Source organism: Crotalus tigris, unplaced genomic scaffold (genome assembly GCF_016545835.1).
Source record: "Crotalus tigris isolate CLP2741 ecotype Arizona unplaced genomic scaffold, ASM1654583v1 scf7180000017546.9332058, whole genome shotgun sequence".
Lineage (NCBI taxonomy): Eukaryota > Metazoa > Chordata > Lepidosauria > Squamata > Viperidae > Crotalus > Crotalus tigris.
The window spans coordinates 4,677,538-4,699,030 of NW_024096465.1; the positions used below are offsets into that span (position 1 = coordinate 4,677,538).

General features: G+C 39.1%; 1 protein-coding gene across 5 annotated transcripts; it reads left to right on the plus strand.

Moving 5' to 3' along the window:
- Positions 1-571: 571 nt before the first annotated feature.
- Positions 572-21,493, plus strand: TTPA (alpha tocopherol transfer protein). 5 transcript variants are annotated; one of them, XR_005555815.1, is made up of 7 exons: positions 574-2,723; positions 9,664-9,817; positions 14,679-14,872; positions 15,845-15,955; positions 17,164-17,395; positions 20,281-20,375; positions 20,610-21,493. XR_005555815.1 is itself a non-coding variant. In XM_039335675.1 (5 exons), exons 1-5 carry the CDS (start codon positions 2,418-2,420, stop codon positions 17,335-17,337), a joined length of 789 nt encoding a protein of 262 aa, XP_039191609.1. In that variant the 5' UTR covers positions 572-2,417; the 3' UTR covers positions 17,338-18,472. The 5 variants fall into 5 exon arrangements, 3 of the variants coding, with proteins under 3 accessions (XP_039191609.1, XP_039191586.1, XP_039191598.1); XR_005555814.1 differs by having other exon boundaries at positions 20,281-21,493; XM_039335675.1 differs by lacking the exons at positions 20,281-20,375; positions 20,610-21,493 and having other exon boundaries at positions 572-2,723; positions 14,679-14,722; positions 17,164-18,472.

Genomic DNA, 21,493 nt, shown 5'->3' on the forward strand with positions numbered 1-21,493 from the left:
TGTTTGGTAACTTAAATTCCATGAAGTTTCTAAATCTGGCTATAATATATAGAACAATGGAGCAACATTTAGTTTTTAATAACTTTATAATACTGAAACAATGGTCAACAAACTGAGCTGTTGCTTATTAGCATCTGTAATTGCACAACAGGTAACCTCCAACTTGCAACCATTCATTTGGCAACCATTTAAAGTTATGATGATGCTGAAAAAGTGGCTTACAACAGTGGTTCTCAACCTGTGGGTCGCGTCCCCATTTGGGGTCGAATGACCATTTCACAGGGGTCGCCAAACAACGCAGTCCACCATTTTTCTCCTTTTCCTTAGCTGTGCTACTCCCTTTTATTCTATTGGCTTTTGAAAGCCAATAGAATAGACTCTCTTGAATAGAGTCTAATTCTATTGGCTTTCAAAAGCCAATAGGAATTGTCCAGGCTGTCTCTGCCCTGCTGAGCCCACCAAAAGTCCCATTCTGCAAACGGTGCTGCAAGTTGTCTGCAGCGAAGGCAAGCTGTCTGGGAGCTTCCACCCCTCCCTGCTGAGCAACTACTAAAAATGTAAGTAAAAGAGGGCCAGGGGTGGGAGGTATGCAAGGAGATATGCAAATAACAAACCAAGAAAGACCTGGATAATTCTGCTGTTTTGGATTTACAAAAACACTTGTTAAAGCTTTGAAGAATTTTGTGAGAAAAGACAAAGAATCGAAAAGAATTCTAGGTAGTTACTTGAAAGTACTAAAAACAAGGTTGCTATAAATAAAAGGAATATAAAATTGAACTTCCCCCAATATTCAGCCAGACTGTTAAAATTAGTGGTTTTTCAGGCAATTGTTATATCTCAAAAGAGATAGATGGGCAGGCATTGGATGAATAAAATCAAGATCCATGGGGGGGGGAGCCAGTGAGAATGGGCCTGCAGTTTGATTAGTCTTTTCTTGAGAAGGTGATCATTTGGGAGGTTATGAAAGGATTGTATTAGATCTACTTGGCTCTTCCTTCATTTGTCTGAATGAGTTTTGCATTGGAAAACCTTTGTTGTTGTTTTGGGGGGCTGCTAAGCACTCAGAGAATAAACTTGCAGCACTTCAACAGGAGGGCAACTGGAGAATAGTGAAACATTGAAGGATTCAGTTGCAGCAATCACTGACCAAAGCATTAACTGCCTTGAGTTTGTGTGCAATGGTTTGTTGTTCCAGTTTTTCCTCATTCTCCATAGGGTTGTTTGATGTCTATATCTTCCCTTTAATTAAATTGGGATTGTTGTATCTCCTGTTTTTATCTGAGTCTGACCTTGGAATTGGTTGCTGAGATTATGAACTCAAGAGATTTATGCAATCCTCCCTTGCAGGCCTGGCTATCCTCCCAGAATTTAGCATTGCTATTGTGAAACACACCTAAAAGCGTAATTTGAAAACTCTTAGAAAATGTTTTTTTAAATTGAAAAATATTGAAAGTAGTACATAATGCCTAAAAGTCAATATTCTTTCAAATCCGTGCCATTTGGGAAGCCGGGAATTTATGTTAACTAGTACTGCTTGCCCATTGTGCCACCTGTCCCCAAAACTGTTGCAGAAAAGTGATCCAAAACGTGATCCTTATTGAGTGCCTTAGTCTATCAGAGTTCTCACATAACTTTTTTCCCCTGCTCTAAACATAGAACTTTATTGTTTTATGGTATTTGGTAAAAGACAACAAGGAACACTAAAACACACACACACACACACACACACACACACACACACAACCTGCCTTGATAAGTCAGGTTCCAAGACTGCCATAGCGCCTGATACAGAAGAAAGAAGAATTAAATCTTGATATCTCAACAATAATTAAGACACCAGTGACAGAGATCTTAAATATAACACAGACACGAATATGCCGATAATAATTTAAGCCAAAATTAAACATTCTAGCTTTGTTTAGCTAGATAGCATTTAGCTATCTGAATGAACCCAGCCCAATCCTGCGAAGACTTGCCTAACCTGGGGACACAGACTTTATGCTGCCGTGATCTTCTTCAGTACTTGGAGAAAAATTGACTGAGAAGGTGGTTTCGGTTTCCGCGCCCATGGTAGCCGTGGAGTTTACCGACAGCCGGGCTCGACTGCCCCAACGGAGCTCCTGTTGTTCGAGTTGCGCAGGGTGCTGCCCCTTTCCCGCCCCACGGCCCCATGCCGTCTTTCTTGACCGGGCAGTTGGCAGTTTGGTAGCTGAGCCTGGACTGTCCTAACGCTGCCATTATTATTTGTAATAGGGAGGGGCATCGCATATCGTTTATTTTCGCAATGGGCTCGAGGCGATTTTCTGGCGGTGCCAATTGTAACAGGGCGACGCTCTCTCATTTCTTCTCCAAGTAGTTTATGGGCAGGGACGCTTAGGAAGCCCCTCCTGCCTCTCCTCGAGACCCCGTGCAGAGACATGGACCAAGGCAAGCCTCCTTCCCCACCGGTTAACCTCAACGAGTTGCCGGAGGACTCGCCCCACGTGAGGGCCGCTATTGTAGCGCTGAGGTGCAAAGCTGTGGAGGAGAACCTACGGGTTTGCCAGTCTGACCTTTCTGACGCCTGTCTGATCCGCTTTTTGCGGTGTCGAGACTTCGACAGCAACCTGGCTTGGAAGGTAAAGGGATCTCGGTACCCAACAGACCAACGGGAACGCGAGCACCTGCCCGCCCTCCCCGCTTCCTCCCCTCCTAACTCAAGACTGACGCGCGGGTTTCTTCAGGTAACTTTTCTAAACTCGCTGTCTGGCAGGGGCTCTTCCTTCTGGCCGCCCTCGCACAGACCCTTCCTTGCTAAAGAGACACGCTTATAAGGACCCCTGTTTATCCTGGCCAACCTTCGGCCGAGTGCCTCCACCGACTTCTCGAGGGACGCATTGCCTAAACCGGAGAGGCAAACTGGAGCATTGCTCTGTCTCTTTCCTGAGACTTACACGAATTGGAATGTGCTGATTCTGTAATTGTTGAATTGTTCAGTGAAAGAGCTCAGCAGGTGCCTGGTTGAAGCTAAACAAGGTCTGAACTGATTATTACTTCAATGGGAGACTGCCAGGGAAACGCAGGGTTAGAGAAGAGATTAGGAGAGCTGAAGCCCTTCAGAAAAAGACACTGTTGCAAGAGGACAACAATGGCAAAACACACCTGACCTCACCACGAGTTAAGTGCTGCCTGGTTTTACTTCATAAAGGCTACCCTTCATCTTTTTCAGATTGCTCTTTCCTCTGGACAGAATATGGAACTGCAAAATCTTGGATGCCCAGAAACCTATTGTTCAACAGTTGCCATTCTTAAAATTAATCTTTGGCCTTTGAGGATAGGGCCAGGTCATATTCCCTGCAGGGAGTCCAGACACATTAACAGAATTTTGAAAGCCTTTCCAAAACCTTCACTACCCCTCCTTTTTAAGGGTAGCATTGGTCAAGGCAATAACATTCTCTTCCAGAGTCTCCTTTTTGTATTTTCTGCTTTTCCAGTACTTAGCAACTATTTAGCTTCTTCACTTCTTTCTCAATGACCAGAGCTAAATTCCTCTACACAAGGTTGTGATGGCTTTTGTATCAGCTGGAAAGGATTCCTACCTTGTGTAGTACTGATGCTTGTTTTTCTGATTCCGACTTAAGCATGAGTCTATCTTTGCTTTTTTAAAGCACCACTCATCCAGTAAGGTTTAATTTGTCTTTGGTGGTGTTAAATACAGCTATAGTAATACCTTCTGTCACTTTTGTGTCTCAAAACAATAAGGAGCACAATAAAAGACAATAAAAATCTGGAAGAAGAATTTAAAACTCTGGAGAAACAATTAGTCAAGACTGAGTAATCTGTCAGATTCCTGAAAGATGCTGAGAAAGAAAACTACAATTATACAAATATTGACAGAGTTCATGTTTTCATGCAATACATGCATGCCACTGTTTTCCCTGTTTGGCTGTTTTTATTTCTGCCTCTATAACCTTTTGTTTTCCTGTGTCATCTTAATTCAAAGTACAATGTTGAGTCTGCACAAACCAGACATTATACCCAGCTAGATTACCATATTTCAAAGAAACAGAAATAAACCTACACACAAACAGGTTCCTATTTTCACAACAGTTGTGAGAAAACAAACACAAAGGAAGGGGGAATAAGGAAAGACAAATATTCTGATTCCCTAAAATTTGTTTTTTGTTGCTACTTTGTTATATGATTATTATTTAGTATTCTGTCATTTGTCCTTTGTTTATGCTTTCCAAACTTTTGCTCTCATCTTTCATAGTCTTACTGCTGTTTGAAAAATAAAGCTTTCTGACAATCAACTTCAAAAACCTATGAGAAAAATGTATTGGAAATCTGAAACTTCCTCAGAATGTTGGGAATTTTAAAATGTGTATGAAGTGGACAAGGACATTGGAGGAATTTATGATTTTTTTTTAATTACAGAGGTTTCTAGTATACAGTTCTGGCTCTATTTGAGAAGGATTCCTTGTCATATATATGATAGGAGAGGCTGTTCCAAATATTTTTATTTACTCCTTGCCCAAGCACTATTAAACTTTGTTATCTGGGTTTATTGTCACCAGGTGACCATGCATGTAAATTTAATAAATCATAGTCTTGCAATCTATTAACACAGCTGCCCCCAACCTTTTGGATGCCAGGGCCCAGTTCCATGGAGGGTAGTTTTTCTGTGGACTGGAGGGTCCCGCTCATGGGGATTGCCTGGGTCCCACTCATGAGTGGCTGGGGCTTCGCTAGCTTGTATGGCCCGATTCCTGGCAGTCTGCAGACCAGTGCCAGTTCACAGCCTGGAGGTTGGGGACCTATGCATTAACAGATAATATGGAGCTTTGAGCTATTAATTTATGTTCTAACTCACCTTTTGCCAAATCTTCCTATAACTTGCACTCAGTTCAGATCAAACTGCAACTAATATTGTACACAGAGCAACATTTATTTATACTGACATTTCAATCCATGCAAAGCACATATTTGATTCCAGCCTAACTCAGATTGTTCACTAAGAAATTTATGTGCATTGGCATTTTTACTACTATGTCTGGGACAGACAATTTGTTTTTACTATTACATCCAATAGTTTTCCCTGGGCTATTTGTAAAAATGCAGAGACAGAAAATGGATTTCAGTCTACGAAAGTGATATGCAGCTGTACATATTGGTTGTCAGTTTTAGCAACAATAGATAGCTTGTTTTTATTAAAATTCTCACCTCCTTGTAGTGCTTCATTCAAATGTTCTTTCTGATCTTCCCACATAGCTGCCATAATATACAATATTCCATGTTGATACTGTAGTTGGATAGAATAAGCCTGTGAAATGCTTTAAGCTTGATTATGTAATTATATTATCATCACCTTCTCATGTCAATCAGCAATAATATACATTTACCAACTTAGTACCAAATGTTTGCCCATAAATGCTCCAAAGCATTGTTTTATCTTAGAAATCCAAAATATGCATGGCATTAAGATAAAATATCTATTTCCAAAATGAAGACTAGATACCAGTGTTATTAAAAATTGCCTGATTTTATCATATGTAACCCATAATGTAAGAAATAACAAATAGCAGAAAACCTCCAGAAGTGAAGGGAGGGCACTATATCCCCTTTCCCTTACAGACGGAAGCAGCGAATTAACATAAAAGGTTGAAAGAGATATACTAAAATTTGATTTAAAATATTTCAGACTGGCCAAATCTAGGAACTAAAAAACTGTCAAGATTATACCCTAAAAAATTTCTGATGGAATTATAAAAATATATAACAAAAATAACTTTTTTATGGAAAGAAAAATTGAAAAAAGAAATAACTGCTGACAGCTAGTGGAGAATCAGAGAATAGAACACTAACAATAAGGACTCAGAAATTGGCAGAATGCCAGAAACAAAAGAAAAGTTGTTCCTTTGAATTGAAAATAACCTTGAAGATAGCTGGGAACAAAGGAAGAGCCAGCTATATGATTACAAAGTGTTTGAAAGAAAAAAAAAAACACCTAGACTGTTGCTTAAACCTAAGAACTATTTATGGGGGGGGGGGACTTTGGTTTTTTAGCTAATCCTTTAGAGCAGTGTTTCCCAACCTTGACAATTTTAAGGCATTTGGACTTCAACTCCCAGAATTCCACAGCCAGCATTGCTGGCTGTGGAATTCTGGGAGTTGAAGTCCACATTCCTTAAAATTGTCAAGGTTGAGAAACACTGCTTTAGAGGAGAATTTGCTGGAAGGATTTAAAGTTGCTTAATATACTGAATCTATAATTTTGACTGACTGATAAATGAACTTTTGAATTAAAACATTGATGAAAGATTATTTGAAGGGGGGAGACAACATGGATATCACATACATATCAAAAAATGACAGGATGCCACATTCAATATTTTCTCTTGAAGGACTTAGCCTTGAAAATCAAGTGCCTCCAGAAGCAATACTTCAAGACAAGATAAATACTTTCCCAGAAGAAATATATGTAATGTTAGGACAAATACAAATGACAATAGATTCAAACCACAATGAAATTCGAAAGAACTTTGAGGATTTAAATAAACATATTTCCAATCTAAATCTACAATTAAAAAATACCCAGGAAATAACAACAAAGGAACAAACAAATCAGAGGGCAGATTACAAACTAGAAGAGTAGATGAAATAACAAAGGAAAATAATTACAATTTGACACAAACAAGAAAAAATCTACAAGGTTCTGATTTGTTCATTTATCAGTCAGTCAAGTTTGTTGTTGTTAATTGCGAAGTCGTGTCCGACCCATCGCGACCCCATGGACAACGTTCCTCCAGGTCTTCCTGTCCTCTACCATCTTCTGGAGTTCATTTAAGTTCACACCTACTGCTTCAGTGACTCCATCCAGCCATCTCATTCTTTGTCGTCCCTTTCTTCTATTGCCCTCAATCTTTCCCAGCATTAGGCCCTTCTCCAGTGAGTCCTTCCTTCTCATTAGGTGGCCAAAGTACTTGAGTTTCAACTTCAGGATCTGGCCTTATAAAAAGCAGTCGGGGTTGATCTCCTCTAGGACTGACCGGTTTGAACGCCTTGCAGTCCAAGGGACTCGCAGGAGTCTTCTCCAGCACCATAGTTCAAAGGCCTCAATTCTTTTGCGCTCAGCCTTTCTTATGGTCCAACTTTCACAGCCATACATTGCAACTGGGAAAACGATGGCCTGGACTATGCGCACTTTTGTTGGCAGGGTGATGTCTCTGCTTTTTAGTGTGCTGTCTAGATTTGCCATAGCTTTCCTCACCAGGAGCAACAAGAAAAATGGAATTATTAGGAGAACTATTAAAGTTTGGGGGACAGAAAGAATTTATCTTATTTACTTTATCTTTTGTATTCCCAACAACATTTGTAAAAATACAGGAACTGTTGGGTAAGCAGATTACATCAACTTGGAAATTGGGACAAGAAGATCAGAGACAAATACAAGAGATTTGACTCGCCCTATCAGATGGACTATTACATGAATAAACATTTGTTTGAATATGACTAAAAGAACAGAGAATTTTGAACATAAAGGGGCCTTATAACAAGAAGAATAATGAGATTTAAGTAATATAGTATGTTTTATAATATATTAAATGTTAAAATAGTAGGTTGATGTAACGTTTATTAATATATAAGTAAAATATAAACTGATTTTAAAAGATGTTATATCTAGATACTATAAGACACATAAAAAGTGTAGTATTTTTATAATGCAAGACATAAAATATTGGGATGATGTTCCTAAATGGGAAAATTTAGATAGTGAGATGACTAATATGAAGAAACACTGGTTAGGCCACTCCAGGAGCTTAATGTGCTTCTTCTTGAGCCATTCCTTTGTTGCCTTGGCTGTGTGTTTTGGGTCATTGCCATGCTGGAATACTCATCCATGACCCATTTTCAATACCCTGGCTGAGGGAAGAAGGTTCTCACCCAAGATTTGATGGTATATGGTCCCGTCTAGCATCTCTTTGATGTGGTGAAGTTATCCTGTTCCCTTAGCAGAAAAATACCCCCAAAGCATAATATTTCCACCTCCATGTTTGATGGTGGGGATAGTGTTCTTGGGGTCATAGGCAGCATTCCTCCTCCTCCAAACATAGCGAGTTGAGTTGATGCCAAAGAGCTTGATTTTGGTTTCACCTGACCACAACACTTTTATCCAGTTTTCCTCTTAATCATTCAGATGTTCATTGGAAAACTTCAGATGGGCCTATACATGTGCTTTCTTGAGCAGGGCACCTTGTGAGTGCTGCAGGATTTCAGTCCTTCATGGGTAGTGTGTTACCAATTGTTTTCTTGGTAACTATGGTCCCAGCTGCTTTGAGACCATTGATAAGACCCTCCCATGTAGTTCTGAGCTGATTCCTCACTGTTCTCATGATCATTGAAACTCCATGAGGTGAGATCCTGCATGGAGCCCCAGACCAAGGGAGATTGACAGTTATTTTGTGTTTCTTCTATTTGCGACTAATTGCACCAGCTGTTGTCACCTTCTCACCAAGCTTGGCGATACTCTTGTAGCCCATTCCAGCCTTGTGTACAATCTTGTCCCTGACATTCTTGGACAGCTTTTTGGTCTTGGCCATGGTGAAGAGTTTGGAATCTGATTGACTGATTGCTTCTGTGGACAGGTGTCTTTTATATAGGTAACAAGCTGAGATTAGAAGCGCTCCCTTTAAGAGAAATGCATTTTGAAATGCATTTTTCTGATTATTTTTTTTTTGTTATTCTGTCTTTCACTGTTAAAGTAAATCTACCATTATAATTATAGATTGATCATTTCTTTGTCAGTGGGCAAACATACAAAATCAGCAAGGGATCAAATAATCCCCCCCCCCACACACACACACTGTATTACACAAAGAACCAGTTCTCTGGGGTAGGCTGTAATGCTGGGGAAGGTGGAAGGAAAGAAGATGAGTGTGATAAGCAGTTTTCCTCTTCCCCTTTTCTCATTTCCATTCAGCTTTGCCTTTCTCTTCCCAGTGCAACTACGTGGTCCTCTTTCTAGTTTTGTTTTTCTTTTTTTTCTGTTGGAAAGATAGCAGAATGCATGTGTGAGGCGTGTGTGTGTGTGTGTGTGTGTGTGTGTGTATTGCTTCTGTGCAGGAGGGCAGTTTATGTTTGTGAAACAGACAATGACTGGAATATGCAAATGGAGATCAATTTTGAAACATAAAATAAATTTATGATAGGACTTGGATAAGAAGCAAAACATCTTCAAAGAAAAACAAGAAAGTCCAGTTGCCTTATGAAAAAGCATCTTTGGGATTTGTGATGGGATAGAATTGTTAAAATTAATTTCAGTTAGGTTGATAACCTAGAGAAGCTAAGCCTTTCCCATTTTTATGTCTTTTGTTTATAATTATTTTGTTTTTCTTTGAGGGAGACTATCTTAAATTTAGGATAATTTGTCATTTGAGTAAACATGTATAGATTATAAAATTCACCTTCATTGCAGTTGTACATAGATTTTCTGAGAGTTCTGTTTTGTATTGAATTCCCTATTGAATTGAAAGGCATAAACTTATGGAAATTTTATAAGTCTAAGCTTGTAACATCCAGACTTTTAGTAGGCTATATCGTGCTATTATTATACATGAACTTACATAGGTATGAAATTATGCTATTATGTTATCTCATTTCCATCTCTGTTATTTCTGTTCTTAGGTCTTGAAAAACTATCACAGATGGAGAAGGGAATGCCCAGAAATAACTACAAATCTACATCCACCGTCTTATCTTAGCCTGTTGCAAACAGGCCTCTTTGGAATTTCGAAAAGGAGGGATCCAAGTGGTTCTAGAGTGATCTTTTATAGAATTGGCAAGTAACATTTATGTTGATAATCCTATCTAGTTTCTAAAACCAAAGTGAAGGATAGTGAAGGGGGAGGATGCACAATACAGGGATAGTGGCTAAATTGCCCTAGGACAGCAGTTCTCAACCTGTGGGTCACGACTCTTTTGGGGGTCGAATGACGCTTTCACAGGGGTCGCCTAAGTCCATTGGAAAACACATATTTCCGATGGTCTTAGGAACCGAGACACCGCTCTTCCATCTGGCTGCCACCGCCCTCCTCCTCCTCCTCCTCTGGCTCCTCCGACTCCAGGGCGCCCTTCTCCAACAGTGCCTGCTCCTGCCGCCGCAGCGCATTCTGTGGCAGCCATGCCGACTCCCAGCTGCTGGCCGGGAGCTGGGCAGACTTCCAGCTGATTCCCAGGAGTCGGGCTGGCAAGCGGAGGCTGGGCCGACTCCCAGCTGATGTGCACACACCGGGTCGACTCTCAGCTGGCTGTCGGGAACCAGGTGGTGTGTAGCAACCCCGCCAGTTTCCCACCAACGTCCGGACACCGACCCGACTCCCAGCTGACTGTCGGGAATCGGGCGGTGTTCATGGGGGCCATGCGGATGTTGGCCAGCTGCTGGCTGCGTCCTCCCCATCTCCTGGCTCATGGCAAGTCCAGGTGCTTGACATGTGCCCTCAATGCCGCCCCGCGCCGGCTCAGCTGCGTGGGTGGCCAGTCTGAGCCGGGTCTGGGCCACTGCTGGTGCTGCCGCTGGGATGCTCCGCTGCTGCTGCTGCTGCTTGCTGAGCTGAGCTGCGGCACTGAGCCGGTCCCCACGCCTCCTGGTTGCCCGGCCATGCTCTACCCCCAGCCGCCCTCCACACCGGAGCTTCCCCCACACCCCCCGGCCTGCATCCCTCACCGTCGGTGGCTGCCCCGGCCCTCTGGCACCCGGTGCGACCCTGGGGCTGGCAGGCAGGAGCAACTCCTCACCGGGCTCCAGGCCTCGGAAACAGCCAGGCGGTGGGGAAGAGGGCGATGCCTGCATGTGCGTCGGAGGCCAGCCAGACAGGCCGGAAGGGGAGAAGCGGCGCTCCAGGAGCTGGCGCTCCAGCCGCATCCCTCTTGCGTGTGACAAGTTGGGGAAGGGTCGTGGCGGTGAAGAGCTGCACGGCATGGAAAGGGGCTCCCAAGATCCCGCCGCTGCGATGGCGCTCAGGAGGCTGGAGGGGCAGGCAGGTCCCGGGGGGGCAGCTGGGAGAGGGCAAGAAGTGCCAGGATGAGGATGGGGAGCTCCAGACTACCATCCCCAGAAGCCCTAAAAAGCACTGTGAAAGAGTGGGGAATGCTGGGAGTTGCATCTGGGAAAACATGACTCTCCAAAGATCAATCCATCCTTCCTTCCTTCCTTCCTTCCTTCCTTCCTTCCTTCCTTCCTTCCATCCATCCATCTCCTTCCCTTCCCCTTCAATCTCCTTCCTTCCTTCCTTCCTTCCTTCCTTCCTTCCTTCCTTCCTTCCTTCCTTCCTTCCTTCCTTCCTTCCTTCCTTCCCCTTCAATCTCCTTCCTTCTCCATCTCCTTCCTTTCCCCTTCAATCTTCCTTCCTTCTTTCCTTCCATCTCCATCCTTTCCCCTTCAATCTCTCTCTCTCTTTCCTTCCTTCCCTCCTTCCTTCCTTCCTTCCTTCCTTCCTTCCTTCCTTCCTTCCTTCCTTCCTTCCTTCCTTCCTTCCCCCTTCAATCTCCTTCCATCTCCATCTCCATCCCTTCCCCTTCAAAATCTCTCTCTCCTTCCGTCTGTCCTTCCTTCCTTCCTTCCTTCCTTCCTTCCTTCCTTCCTTCCTTCCTTCCTTCTTCCTTCCTTCCCCCTTCAATCTCTTTCCTTCTCCATCTCCTTCCTTTCCCCTTCAATCTTCCTTCCTTCCTTCCCCTTCCCTCCCTCGCAACATTTTTGAGCATTGCTATATTGTTTTTGTGATTAATCACTATGCTTTAATTATGTTCAATTCATAACAATGAAAATACACCCTGCATATCAGATATTTACATTACGATTCAAAACAGTAGCAAAATTACAGTTATGAAGTAGCAACGAAAATAATTTTATGGTTGGGGGTCACCACAACATGAGGAACTGTATTAAACGGTCACGGCATTAGGAAGGTTGAGAATCACTGCCCTAGGACCTTAGGATCAAGACCAGCAGCCACTGCCTCCTTCATTGCACCTTCCATTGTTTGCCTTTGCTCTGTGAAATTGCTGGTTTTGGGATTGAGGGGAAGAGAGGATAGTAGTTCAGGTTTCTCATGGCTAGTTAACCAGGACAGAAGAATGCCTGCAAAAAGAAGCCAAAATTGACTAGATGGAGAAGTGAAGCATGAGCAGCAGCACTGGGCCATCTTTGATAACTTGCTCTCTTTTGTATGTCTCTGTCTCTGTCTCTGTCTCTGTCTCTGTCTCTCTCTCTCTCTCTCTCTCTCTCTCTCTCTCTCTCTCTCTCTCTCTCTCTCTGTGTGTGTAAACTTGAGGATTTTTTCTCCTCTCTCCTTTGCTGCCTTTTTCTTAGGGAACAATTGACCTCCTTTCTTTTCTGTTTTAGCCTTTTTTTTTAACTTCACAAACTTATCTTATTGTTATGGATCTATTTATAATTGTTTCTCTGTAATCATCAGTAAAGCTTTTTAAAGTTTAAATATTCATCTATTTTCTCCAGGGTAATTTCTTTTCCATTATATTAATTGGAATTATATTGAAATATTTTTTTGCAGAGTCACATTCTCTGTTATTATAGTATCACCCTCTTGTAATTTCAGTATCTTTTTTTGTTTTCATCATTTCCCTGGTTTACTTGAAAAGTATTTTTTGTTTTGCATAATTTATTTTTATTTCCCTTCTTCTTAATTCTAACATAGATAATTCTTGCTACAGAAGCTTAATTGGTTGAGAAATAATTATCTTGTCTGGAAACTTCTTTAGTTGGTTGAGAAATAATTATCTTCTCTGGAAACTTCTTTAATTTCTCTTCTTTTCTTTTTATCTCACCCAAAATAACTTGTGTTTTCTGTTGCCTTTGCCTTTTGAGTTCATTATTATGGGATATAAAGTAACCTTTCATGAAAATTTTGCTTGCATATCAAATGAATCTTACATATGTACCTTTATTAAGATTATTTTCAAACAACTTGGAAAGGGCAAATGCTGCACTGGGGTCAGCAGTAATATTTGGGCAACATTCAGTCAGATAATTTTATAACATAATTACAGAGGGTTTTCAGGGCCACAAATATGGTATTTGTGAGCTGTTGATTATTAAGGTATGAGAAAAAATGAGATAAACATAGCCAAAATGCAATAATCAGATAAAAACTAGGGAGTGAAGAAAGAGAATCTGTTTGAACAATCAATTTGGAAGACTTGGAGGCAAAATGTAGATGATAAAACAAAGAGATGCTTTTAATGATGTTGAATTAAATATTTAGATGCACATCTGTTCAGACTTCACTCTCTCTTACTGATATGTTATATATTCTAAGAAATTTAGATATAATCCAATTGGAGTTAATCAGTTTTCAATTCTCTTGAAAATACGAAAAAGTATAAGCAGTTAAGAGAGCATTTATATGTTTGATAGCTGTCAGAAGAAGATTAGATGCATCATTGTGCCCTTTTACTGTGGGAGTAGAATTTCACAGGTAAAGAAAGCCTGTTGGGATTGTTTTATCCAACGGTAGCTTTTAACCTGTGTTATCCAAGCAATGGGAAAATAAGAAAAACAAAGATCTGTTAGACTACTTTTTAAGAAAATCCGCTCTATCTCCAATCAAGAACTGATAGATTTGGACTTAATGGAGAATAATCCAGCACTTCATTTCCCTGTCTCATGCATTCATCCTTAGTCTTTGTAATCAATGATATGGATATCTCTAGTAATGCTTATCACTCTCTTATCTATATTTGTTGTAATTGTTTTCTTAGCAAGAATAATTACGATAGACTTTGTGAAGTGGCCTGTAAGGTAAGGCTGTATTTAAATTGTGACTCCTAATTTGGCTTAATTGTAATACAGTTTCACAGTATAGATACTAAGGTGTTTCTTCTTGGTGGTTATATATTGGCTTTCATAATCTTGACTGTGCATTTTTATTACTAGGAAAGTTATATCAATTGATAAAAATAATTTATATCTTGATTGCTATTAAGGCTACCTAGTGCTAATGTAATGTTGGAACTTTATAATGAACTTCTTTCTGAAGCTAAGATACCAGATTTGTGGTCCGAAGCTCTTATTACTCTCATACCAAAGGAAGAAACGGAACACAGAAAATAAAGAACTACAGGCCGATTTCCTTACTGAATGTGAACTACAAAATATTTGCATCAATAATGGTGGAAAGACTTAAAAAGTTTTTAAATGAAATTATATAATCGGATCAAAATGGCTTCTCACCCAAAAGACAGATTAGAGACAATATGCAAATTATATTGAACACACTAGAATATTATGAAACACACCCTGAGAAACAGATGGAATTGGTGTTCCTGGACGCACAGAAGGCATTCGATAATGTGAACTGGCAATTCATGATAAGCTAATTACAGACTATGGATTGTGGGGAGAAATTTATAAATGTAATCAGAACAATTTATAATAAACAATCAGCCAAAGTAATGATAAATGGAGATATGACTGAGAAGATCAATATTATGAAGGGAACAAGACAGGGCTGTCCCCTATCTCCACTGTTGTTTGTTCTGACATTAGAGGTATTAAATAAACGTATAAGACAGAATAATGACACTTTGTGCAGAAAAATTGGCTTATTGTTAAATAATAAATATGCTTCTGTCTCTGTGTCTCTGTCCTTCTGTATGTATGTGTATGTATGTATTGCATTTAGCACGATGGGATCCTAAGATATTTACAGCAGATGATCTCTTTCGTGTAAGTATTATGCTATCTGAGCTTATTGTAAGAGAACTAGACACCCAACGGAATGGAACCAAGTCAATCTTCGATCTCCAAGGATGGAAATTTGCTCATGCATTTCAGATTACTCCAGCAATGATCAAAAAAATAGCATTTATACTCACAGTAAGCATTTTTCTTATTTATTCCACTGTGGACTATTGTGGTAGTTTCCAAGAACTAAAATCAGGTAGCTGAATTGAAGCAGATAAATTGCACCTTTTCAGTATAGTTTTTGCTACAATTCAAAATGACTGAAACCCTCTTCAAACTGAATAAAGAATATGTCAGCCAGGTTGCCCCAGTCTTGGTTTTTGTCCATCTTCTATATAGTCAGCTACAGTAAGTGTGAAGAAGAACAGTGCTCAGTTTTGCTTGGACACAAACACTGCTGACTTCCCTCTCTCCAGGTTTGTCCTATTATTATAGGTTATGATAGAGCTCGGTCATCTTGTATTGTCTGACACTGTGACTTGATTATAAGGCAAAGATGTGTACTCTCTTGTGCTTGTAGTCAATAACTTCATATTGGCTCCATAGTTCTCAGTGCACTTCAGGTAACAATTGCTTGAATTAATTTAACCATATCTTTTGGTAGTCCATAATCAAGATCTTAATAATGTGGGAGATATGTCTTAAATAGATACAATTCTGAAGTCAATTCTATCACCTTACAGTTGAGTATTCAGTAATTGTTCTATAAATACAGTCCACAAATGCTTCAAAACACAGGTATGGTTGTCTGTATAAAACAACTGTGTTTAAAACCTTTTCAAAGTATTTGTTTTCTGTATTGAATATATAGACATGTGCCATATTTTCATGTATGTTGCTTATATAAGTATAAATGTTAGAATATTGGCACTCTTATATTTAGAGCCAGTTTGGTGTAGTGATTAAATTCTTCCTTAAGCTTAAAGCCAACTGAGTGACCTTGGGCCAGTCACATCCTCTCAGCCCTAAGCAGACAGTGGCAAACCACTTCTAAATAAACCTTGCTAAAAAATCTTTTCCAGGTAGTTCCAGGAATCAACACTGACTTGGAGGCACAAAAACAAGCAAATTCACTTTGTTTTCTTATTTTTTCCCTCTTGGCAGGATGGTTTCCCACTAAAAGTTCGTGAAATCCACTTGATTAGAGAGCCTGTAATTTTTTACCGTGTTTTTAATCTAATTAAGCATTTCCTCCCTGAAAAAATCAAAGCAAGGGTAAGTGAGCACAAATTTTTATTTGCTATTGAAATGATCCATTACTATCTCAGCACTCATCATATTTTCTTTTGAAATAAATACATCCAGTCCATTCTAATTTAACAACTCTTTTATTATTTTAATTAACAGGGAGCCACATATACACCCGCCAGTGTATCAATTCAAAGCAAGTTCATAGATAAAGGTGTATGCATTTTGCTGAGTAGTTTCGAGTGAAATCATTATTTCCTGATGATAGGAATGTAAAAGATTCTTATCCCAAATATTGCTTTTTAAAAAAAATAATAATATCCAAGTAACCTAGTTCATATTTATTTCTTCCCAGGAAAAACAGTCCAACTCACTTTTGAAAATGTATAAAATAGCCCAGTCTCTGGGTCAGTGTTTCTCCACTTCAACAACTTGTCTAGCTAAGGATTTCTGAGCACCAAATTCAAAGTTGTTGAATTTGATAAACACTGCTATTGGCTATTTCCTTCTTTTCATAATAAAACTATACTACATGCTTGCAACATTGTGGATTTTATTTCTGAAAGCCAGATTTTCCTTTGCATTACTTCCTGGAACAACCATGTAATCATTTAATACCACATAATAACATGAACATTCTTGAAGATGTGATTTCCATCTCTTATAAGTTCAAAATTTTATCCTTAGGTGATCCAAAACATTTATTTCTGATATAAATCTGAGAGAATGGAGATCTTAGCCTACAAAGTAAAATGTATGACATTTATAACTGTATATTTCTTTCTGATAGTGTTAACTCTGACCTAAAGCTATATTGGCTGGCTGTGGGGGAGAGGATGGGAGAGGTATTTTCAGATGGAAGGCTGAAACAGGTTGCTTTTCTGTCTTGTCCACTTATCTCAACTCCATATAACTTTATATAAATTTTCAGTATAGATTTCTGTTCACTGAATTGTAATCTTGAAAAGGTCTTTTTAGGCTTTCAGATCCAATCTCCTGGGTTAGTGCAGGAATCCATTTTCATGGTATCTTATTTCTAAATTTCATGTGATTATTTGAATTTTTTGCTTTGCAAAAAAAAGAAAACTAGATTTTTATTTAGTTATTTCTAATTTCAGCTGATAAATTGAATAAGACACTTGCTTTAACACTATTTTAAGTAAACAGTCTTATTGGAAACAGATCTGTAGCTTAGCACAGTACTGTATATGAATCCAGATATTATCTCATTGCAGATCCATCTGCATGGGAATAACTTTGCACATGGGCTCAAGAAACATATTCCAGCCAGCCTTCTCCCTGAAGAATATAATGGTGAAGCGGGTCCTTTTGAAGAATTTTCTAAAGAATTGATTGACATTTTAATGGAATCTACTGACTATCTTCAAAGTATTTCTCTTCTTGCATAGACCACTGACATGGAGTAAACTATATCTGGAAGGCTCAGAATATTTGATTATTAATGAGGTACTGATGAAGCTAATGCTTTAAGTTGCAGGAACCCCCATCCCCAAAAGAAACAATCAACTCCATTAGAAAAAAATTACAGATGCTTTTTAATGCTTTCAATCATCTGATGATTTTAGATAATGCAAAATTATTTTTGGATCAATGTTAAGTGTTGTGATTTGAGGATAAGATTATTAGAAAATAAAATGAGAAATGTACATTTTGTACATTTTATGTGAAAAGGAATTGTTTGTTCCCTAGAAAATGTTACACAATTTCGAACTGTACCACCTGCTGAAATTCACCCTGCCAAAATGTAGATATAGCTTCTGCTGGATCAGAACAAATATTTTCAAAGTAGCTAGCTAGATGCCATGGAGAAGCTGACAAGCATGGTAAAATACTTGTTGTTTCCTATGTTCATATGTGTTTCTCAGATTTTTCCCTATTTTTATGCCTTCTATGGAATAAGTATTTCTTTTATTCATTTTAGTGAAGTATTAATCTGCTGTTTCTTATGTTCATATCTGGGACTCAGACTTTTCTCTGTTATGCCTTCTGTGGAATAAGTATGTCTTTTATTCATTTTGGACTCCTGAGTGACACTGTATTCAAAATATTAATATGTGTATGTTTCCTCAACATCAAGCCTCTATGTTCAATGAGTTCTTTCTCAGCACTACAAGTGTCTACTTAGAATTAAGTGCTATAGACTGTGTTGACATAAATCAAATTTACCAACCAAATTTACTAACATGTTATATCAAAACAGATACTATTAAGGTATAATGTTATAGTCTGGTTCACATAGGCACGATTTACTTGGTTTATGCTTAGGAACTGTAATCTAAAACACATACAATATGCTTTTAAACATTGTGTAAATGTACCCATAGCTTTTAAAGGGAATTTCTCTCATCTGAGCTTAGATGTTACTTCTTAATGCAAACAAAGGGATAATAAGCAGCTATGTATCAATTGGTATAGCAATTACCCTTTTTTACTGTTTTGTTTTTAAATTTTAGCTTTTGTTCATGTAATTTAACTGTACTTGACATAATTCTCAGGAATATAAGTTTGGGAATTTCAAGAAAAGAAAAAAATCATAAAAATAATATTCATACTAGAAATCCACCAATGCTACTTTAACAAAGGGCATACTATTATAACAATGTGGACCAATATGTATCTGAATTAGATATGGAGGTTGGAAGTAGAAACATTCCTCATTTTTAAAATACTTTTTCAGACACTATAAAGGAGATATAGTGTGGCAAGTCCTTAAAGAGATAGGAGTACCAGACCATCTCATTTGTCTCTTGAGAAACCTATATGTGGGTCAAGAAGCAACAGTGAGAACCGAACATGGAACCACTGATTGGTTCAAAATTGGAAAAGGAGTCCGGCAAGGCTGTATACTGTCGCCCTGCCTATTTAACTTATATGCAGAGCACATCATGAGAAAGGCAGGGCTAGATGAATCAAAGTTGGAATTAAGATTGCCGGGAGAAATATCAACAACCTAAGATATGCAGATGATACCACTCTAATGGCAGAAAGTGAAGAGGAACTAAAGAGCCTCTTGATGCGGGTGAAGAATGAGAGTGCAAAAGTTGGCTTGAAACTCAACATTAAGAAAACCAAAATCATGGCATCCGGCCCTCTCAATTCCTGGCAAATAGATGGGGAAGAAATGGAGGTAGTGACAGATTTTATTTTCTGGGCTCCAAGATCACCTCAGATGGGGACTGCAGCCAAGAAATTAAAAGATGCTTGCTCCTGGGGAGGAAAGCTATGGCAAATCTAGGCAGCATTCTAAAAAGCAGAGACATCACCCTGCCAACAAAAGTGCGTATAGTCCAGGCCATGGTTTTCCCAGTTGCAATGTCTGGCTGGGAAAGTTGGACCATAAGAAAGGCTGAGCGCAAAAGAATTGAGGCCTTTGAACTATGGTGCTGGAGAAGACTCCTGCGAGTCCCTTGGACTGCAAGGCGTTCAAACCGGTCAGTCCTAGAAGAGATCAACCCCGACTGCTCTTTAGAAGGCAAGATCCTGAAGTTGAAACTCAAGTACTTTGGCCACCTAATGAGAAGGAAGGATTCACTGGAGAAGAGCCTAATGCTGGGAAAGATTGAGGGCAATAGAAGAAGGGGACGACAGAGAATGAGATTGCTGGATGGAGTCACTGAAGCAGTAGGTGTGAATTTAAATGGACTCCAGAAGATGGTAGAGGACAGGAAGACCTGGAGGAACGTTGTCCATGGGGTCGCGATGGGTCGGACACAACTTCGCAATTAACAACATACTGTATTTTATATTTGTCTTTTGCAATTCTACTATGCAGTTTGTTTTTTTATAAAAGTTACTCTGGATATGTTTAACTGAAAGATTAAAAACTATTAACATATAACAAAGTATTAATAATATAAAGCCTTTTATAGATCCTTTTAATAAATGTCTTTTATTCAATAAGTTTTGGATTATATTCATGCAATATGCAATATATCTTCTAACTGGATGAGCAAAGAACTTTGAATTCTTCGATATATGCTTCTCACTTAGCATTTGCCCTAAAATGGCTATTGTCATTTGTTCAGCATACAAGTTCCTATGTGTGAAGTACGTTCTTATGTAGTGTGTGTGTCTGTGTAAAATATATTTTTGAAGCTACTCAACATCCTATGTTTGCACGCTATGTATGGAGCAGAACAAGTGCCCATGCCAGTTAGTAGTTGACATGGGAAAGTGTGTCATTCTGACTGACTCAAATCTTACTTATGCCCCCAAATTCTGATTTGCAGTGGTCATGAGGCTTCATTATGCATGCATTCATAATGTAACATTGACTTTTGCTCAGAGAGAATGACTGTTTATATTTCAGCAGTTTTGTCTTGTGACTGTAGGGTTCCGGGGACAATGGCAATTTTCTGGAAGTTGTTTATGGCATTATGAAGGCCACCCAACTGCAGATGTCTCTATGAAGCTTACTGTTTAAAAAGTAAGAAAACCATAAAGCAGGAAAAAAGAACCACAGATATTCAGAAGTTCATACTATATAGTACAATAGGAAACAGGCAGAAACTAATGCTTCAGACACTGTTGTTAATCTTTCTTTTTACCAAAGAAGAACAGATAAGCCACATAAAGCCACAATATATAATTTTATATATGATTCTCCCTTCTTTTTAGAGAGTTGCATATGATCAAACCAGTTTTTATTATTCATTGACAGATTTCTGTGGGACACAACTATGTTTCACATGGGAAGGATGCATCATGCTACTGGCTGTCCTTAGTCTAAAATGTACTTCCCCATCTTCTCTCTTCTTTTCACATGGATAACCAAGATATGATTCAAGATGGCATATAACTAGTATGTGAAATCTGAGCTGCCAAAATCTGGATATAGCAATAGCATTTAGACTTATATACTGCTTCATGATGCTTTATGGCCCTCTCTAAGCGGGTTACAAAGTCAGCATGTTGCCCCCAACAATCTGGGTCCTCATTTTTACCTACCTTGGAAGGATTGAAGTCAACCTTCATATTGTTAGATGGCAGCAAAAAGACTCAGAAAACAAACTAAGAGGTTACTCTGGGGACGGACGTCCAGGCTGCTGCTTTTAACATGCTTTCCTGTAATACATATAACGGCATAATTTAGTTTGTTCCAATAGCTGAAATCTAATCTGTCCAGGTAAAGGCCAATAAAGAGTGCTGTGGGTCAACTTAAGCAAAGTAGATTTCTGTTATTTTTGTGGGGGAAATTTAAAAATAAAAATATATATGCTTTTAGTATTATTATGTAATCATATTTTATATTTTATAATTATCATTGTATAATCAATTACCTGAGTAGATGCTTCAAGTATATGGGGAAAAATACAAGCCTCAGGTGGAGGAAGGGGGGAGAACAGGAGTTACCATGGGGCCCAGTATGAGTCACCATCTAGGAATTGTTTTTAAGTACCTTCTGGTACCTGGTACCCTTACTGGATCTAACAGGTGTAGAAGATGGGAGACATCTCTCCTCTAGAATAGATATAGGATAGTAGGGGAGGGATCTTATTAGTATAATGTATTCTGTTTAGGCGCTTCTGATAGATTGTAACCTCC

Excerpts from the sequence above, each read along its gene's own strand:
- TTPA (XM_039335652.1), top strand. The coding sequence starts at position 2,418 with ATGGACCAAGGCAAGCCTCCTTCCCCACCGGTTAACCTCAACGAGTTG. Across the intron at positions 9,818-14,678 it reads AGTGATCTTTTATAGAATTG|CACGATGGGATCCTAAGATA; the intron begins GCAAGTAACATT and ends TATTGCATTTAG. Across the intron at positions 15,956-17,163 it reads CTGAAAAAATCAAAGCAAGG|ATCCATCTGCATGGGAATAA; the intron begins GTAAGTGAGCAC and ends ATCTCATTGCAG.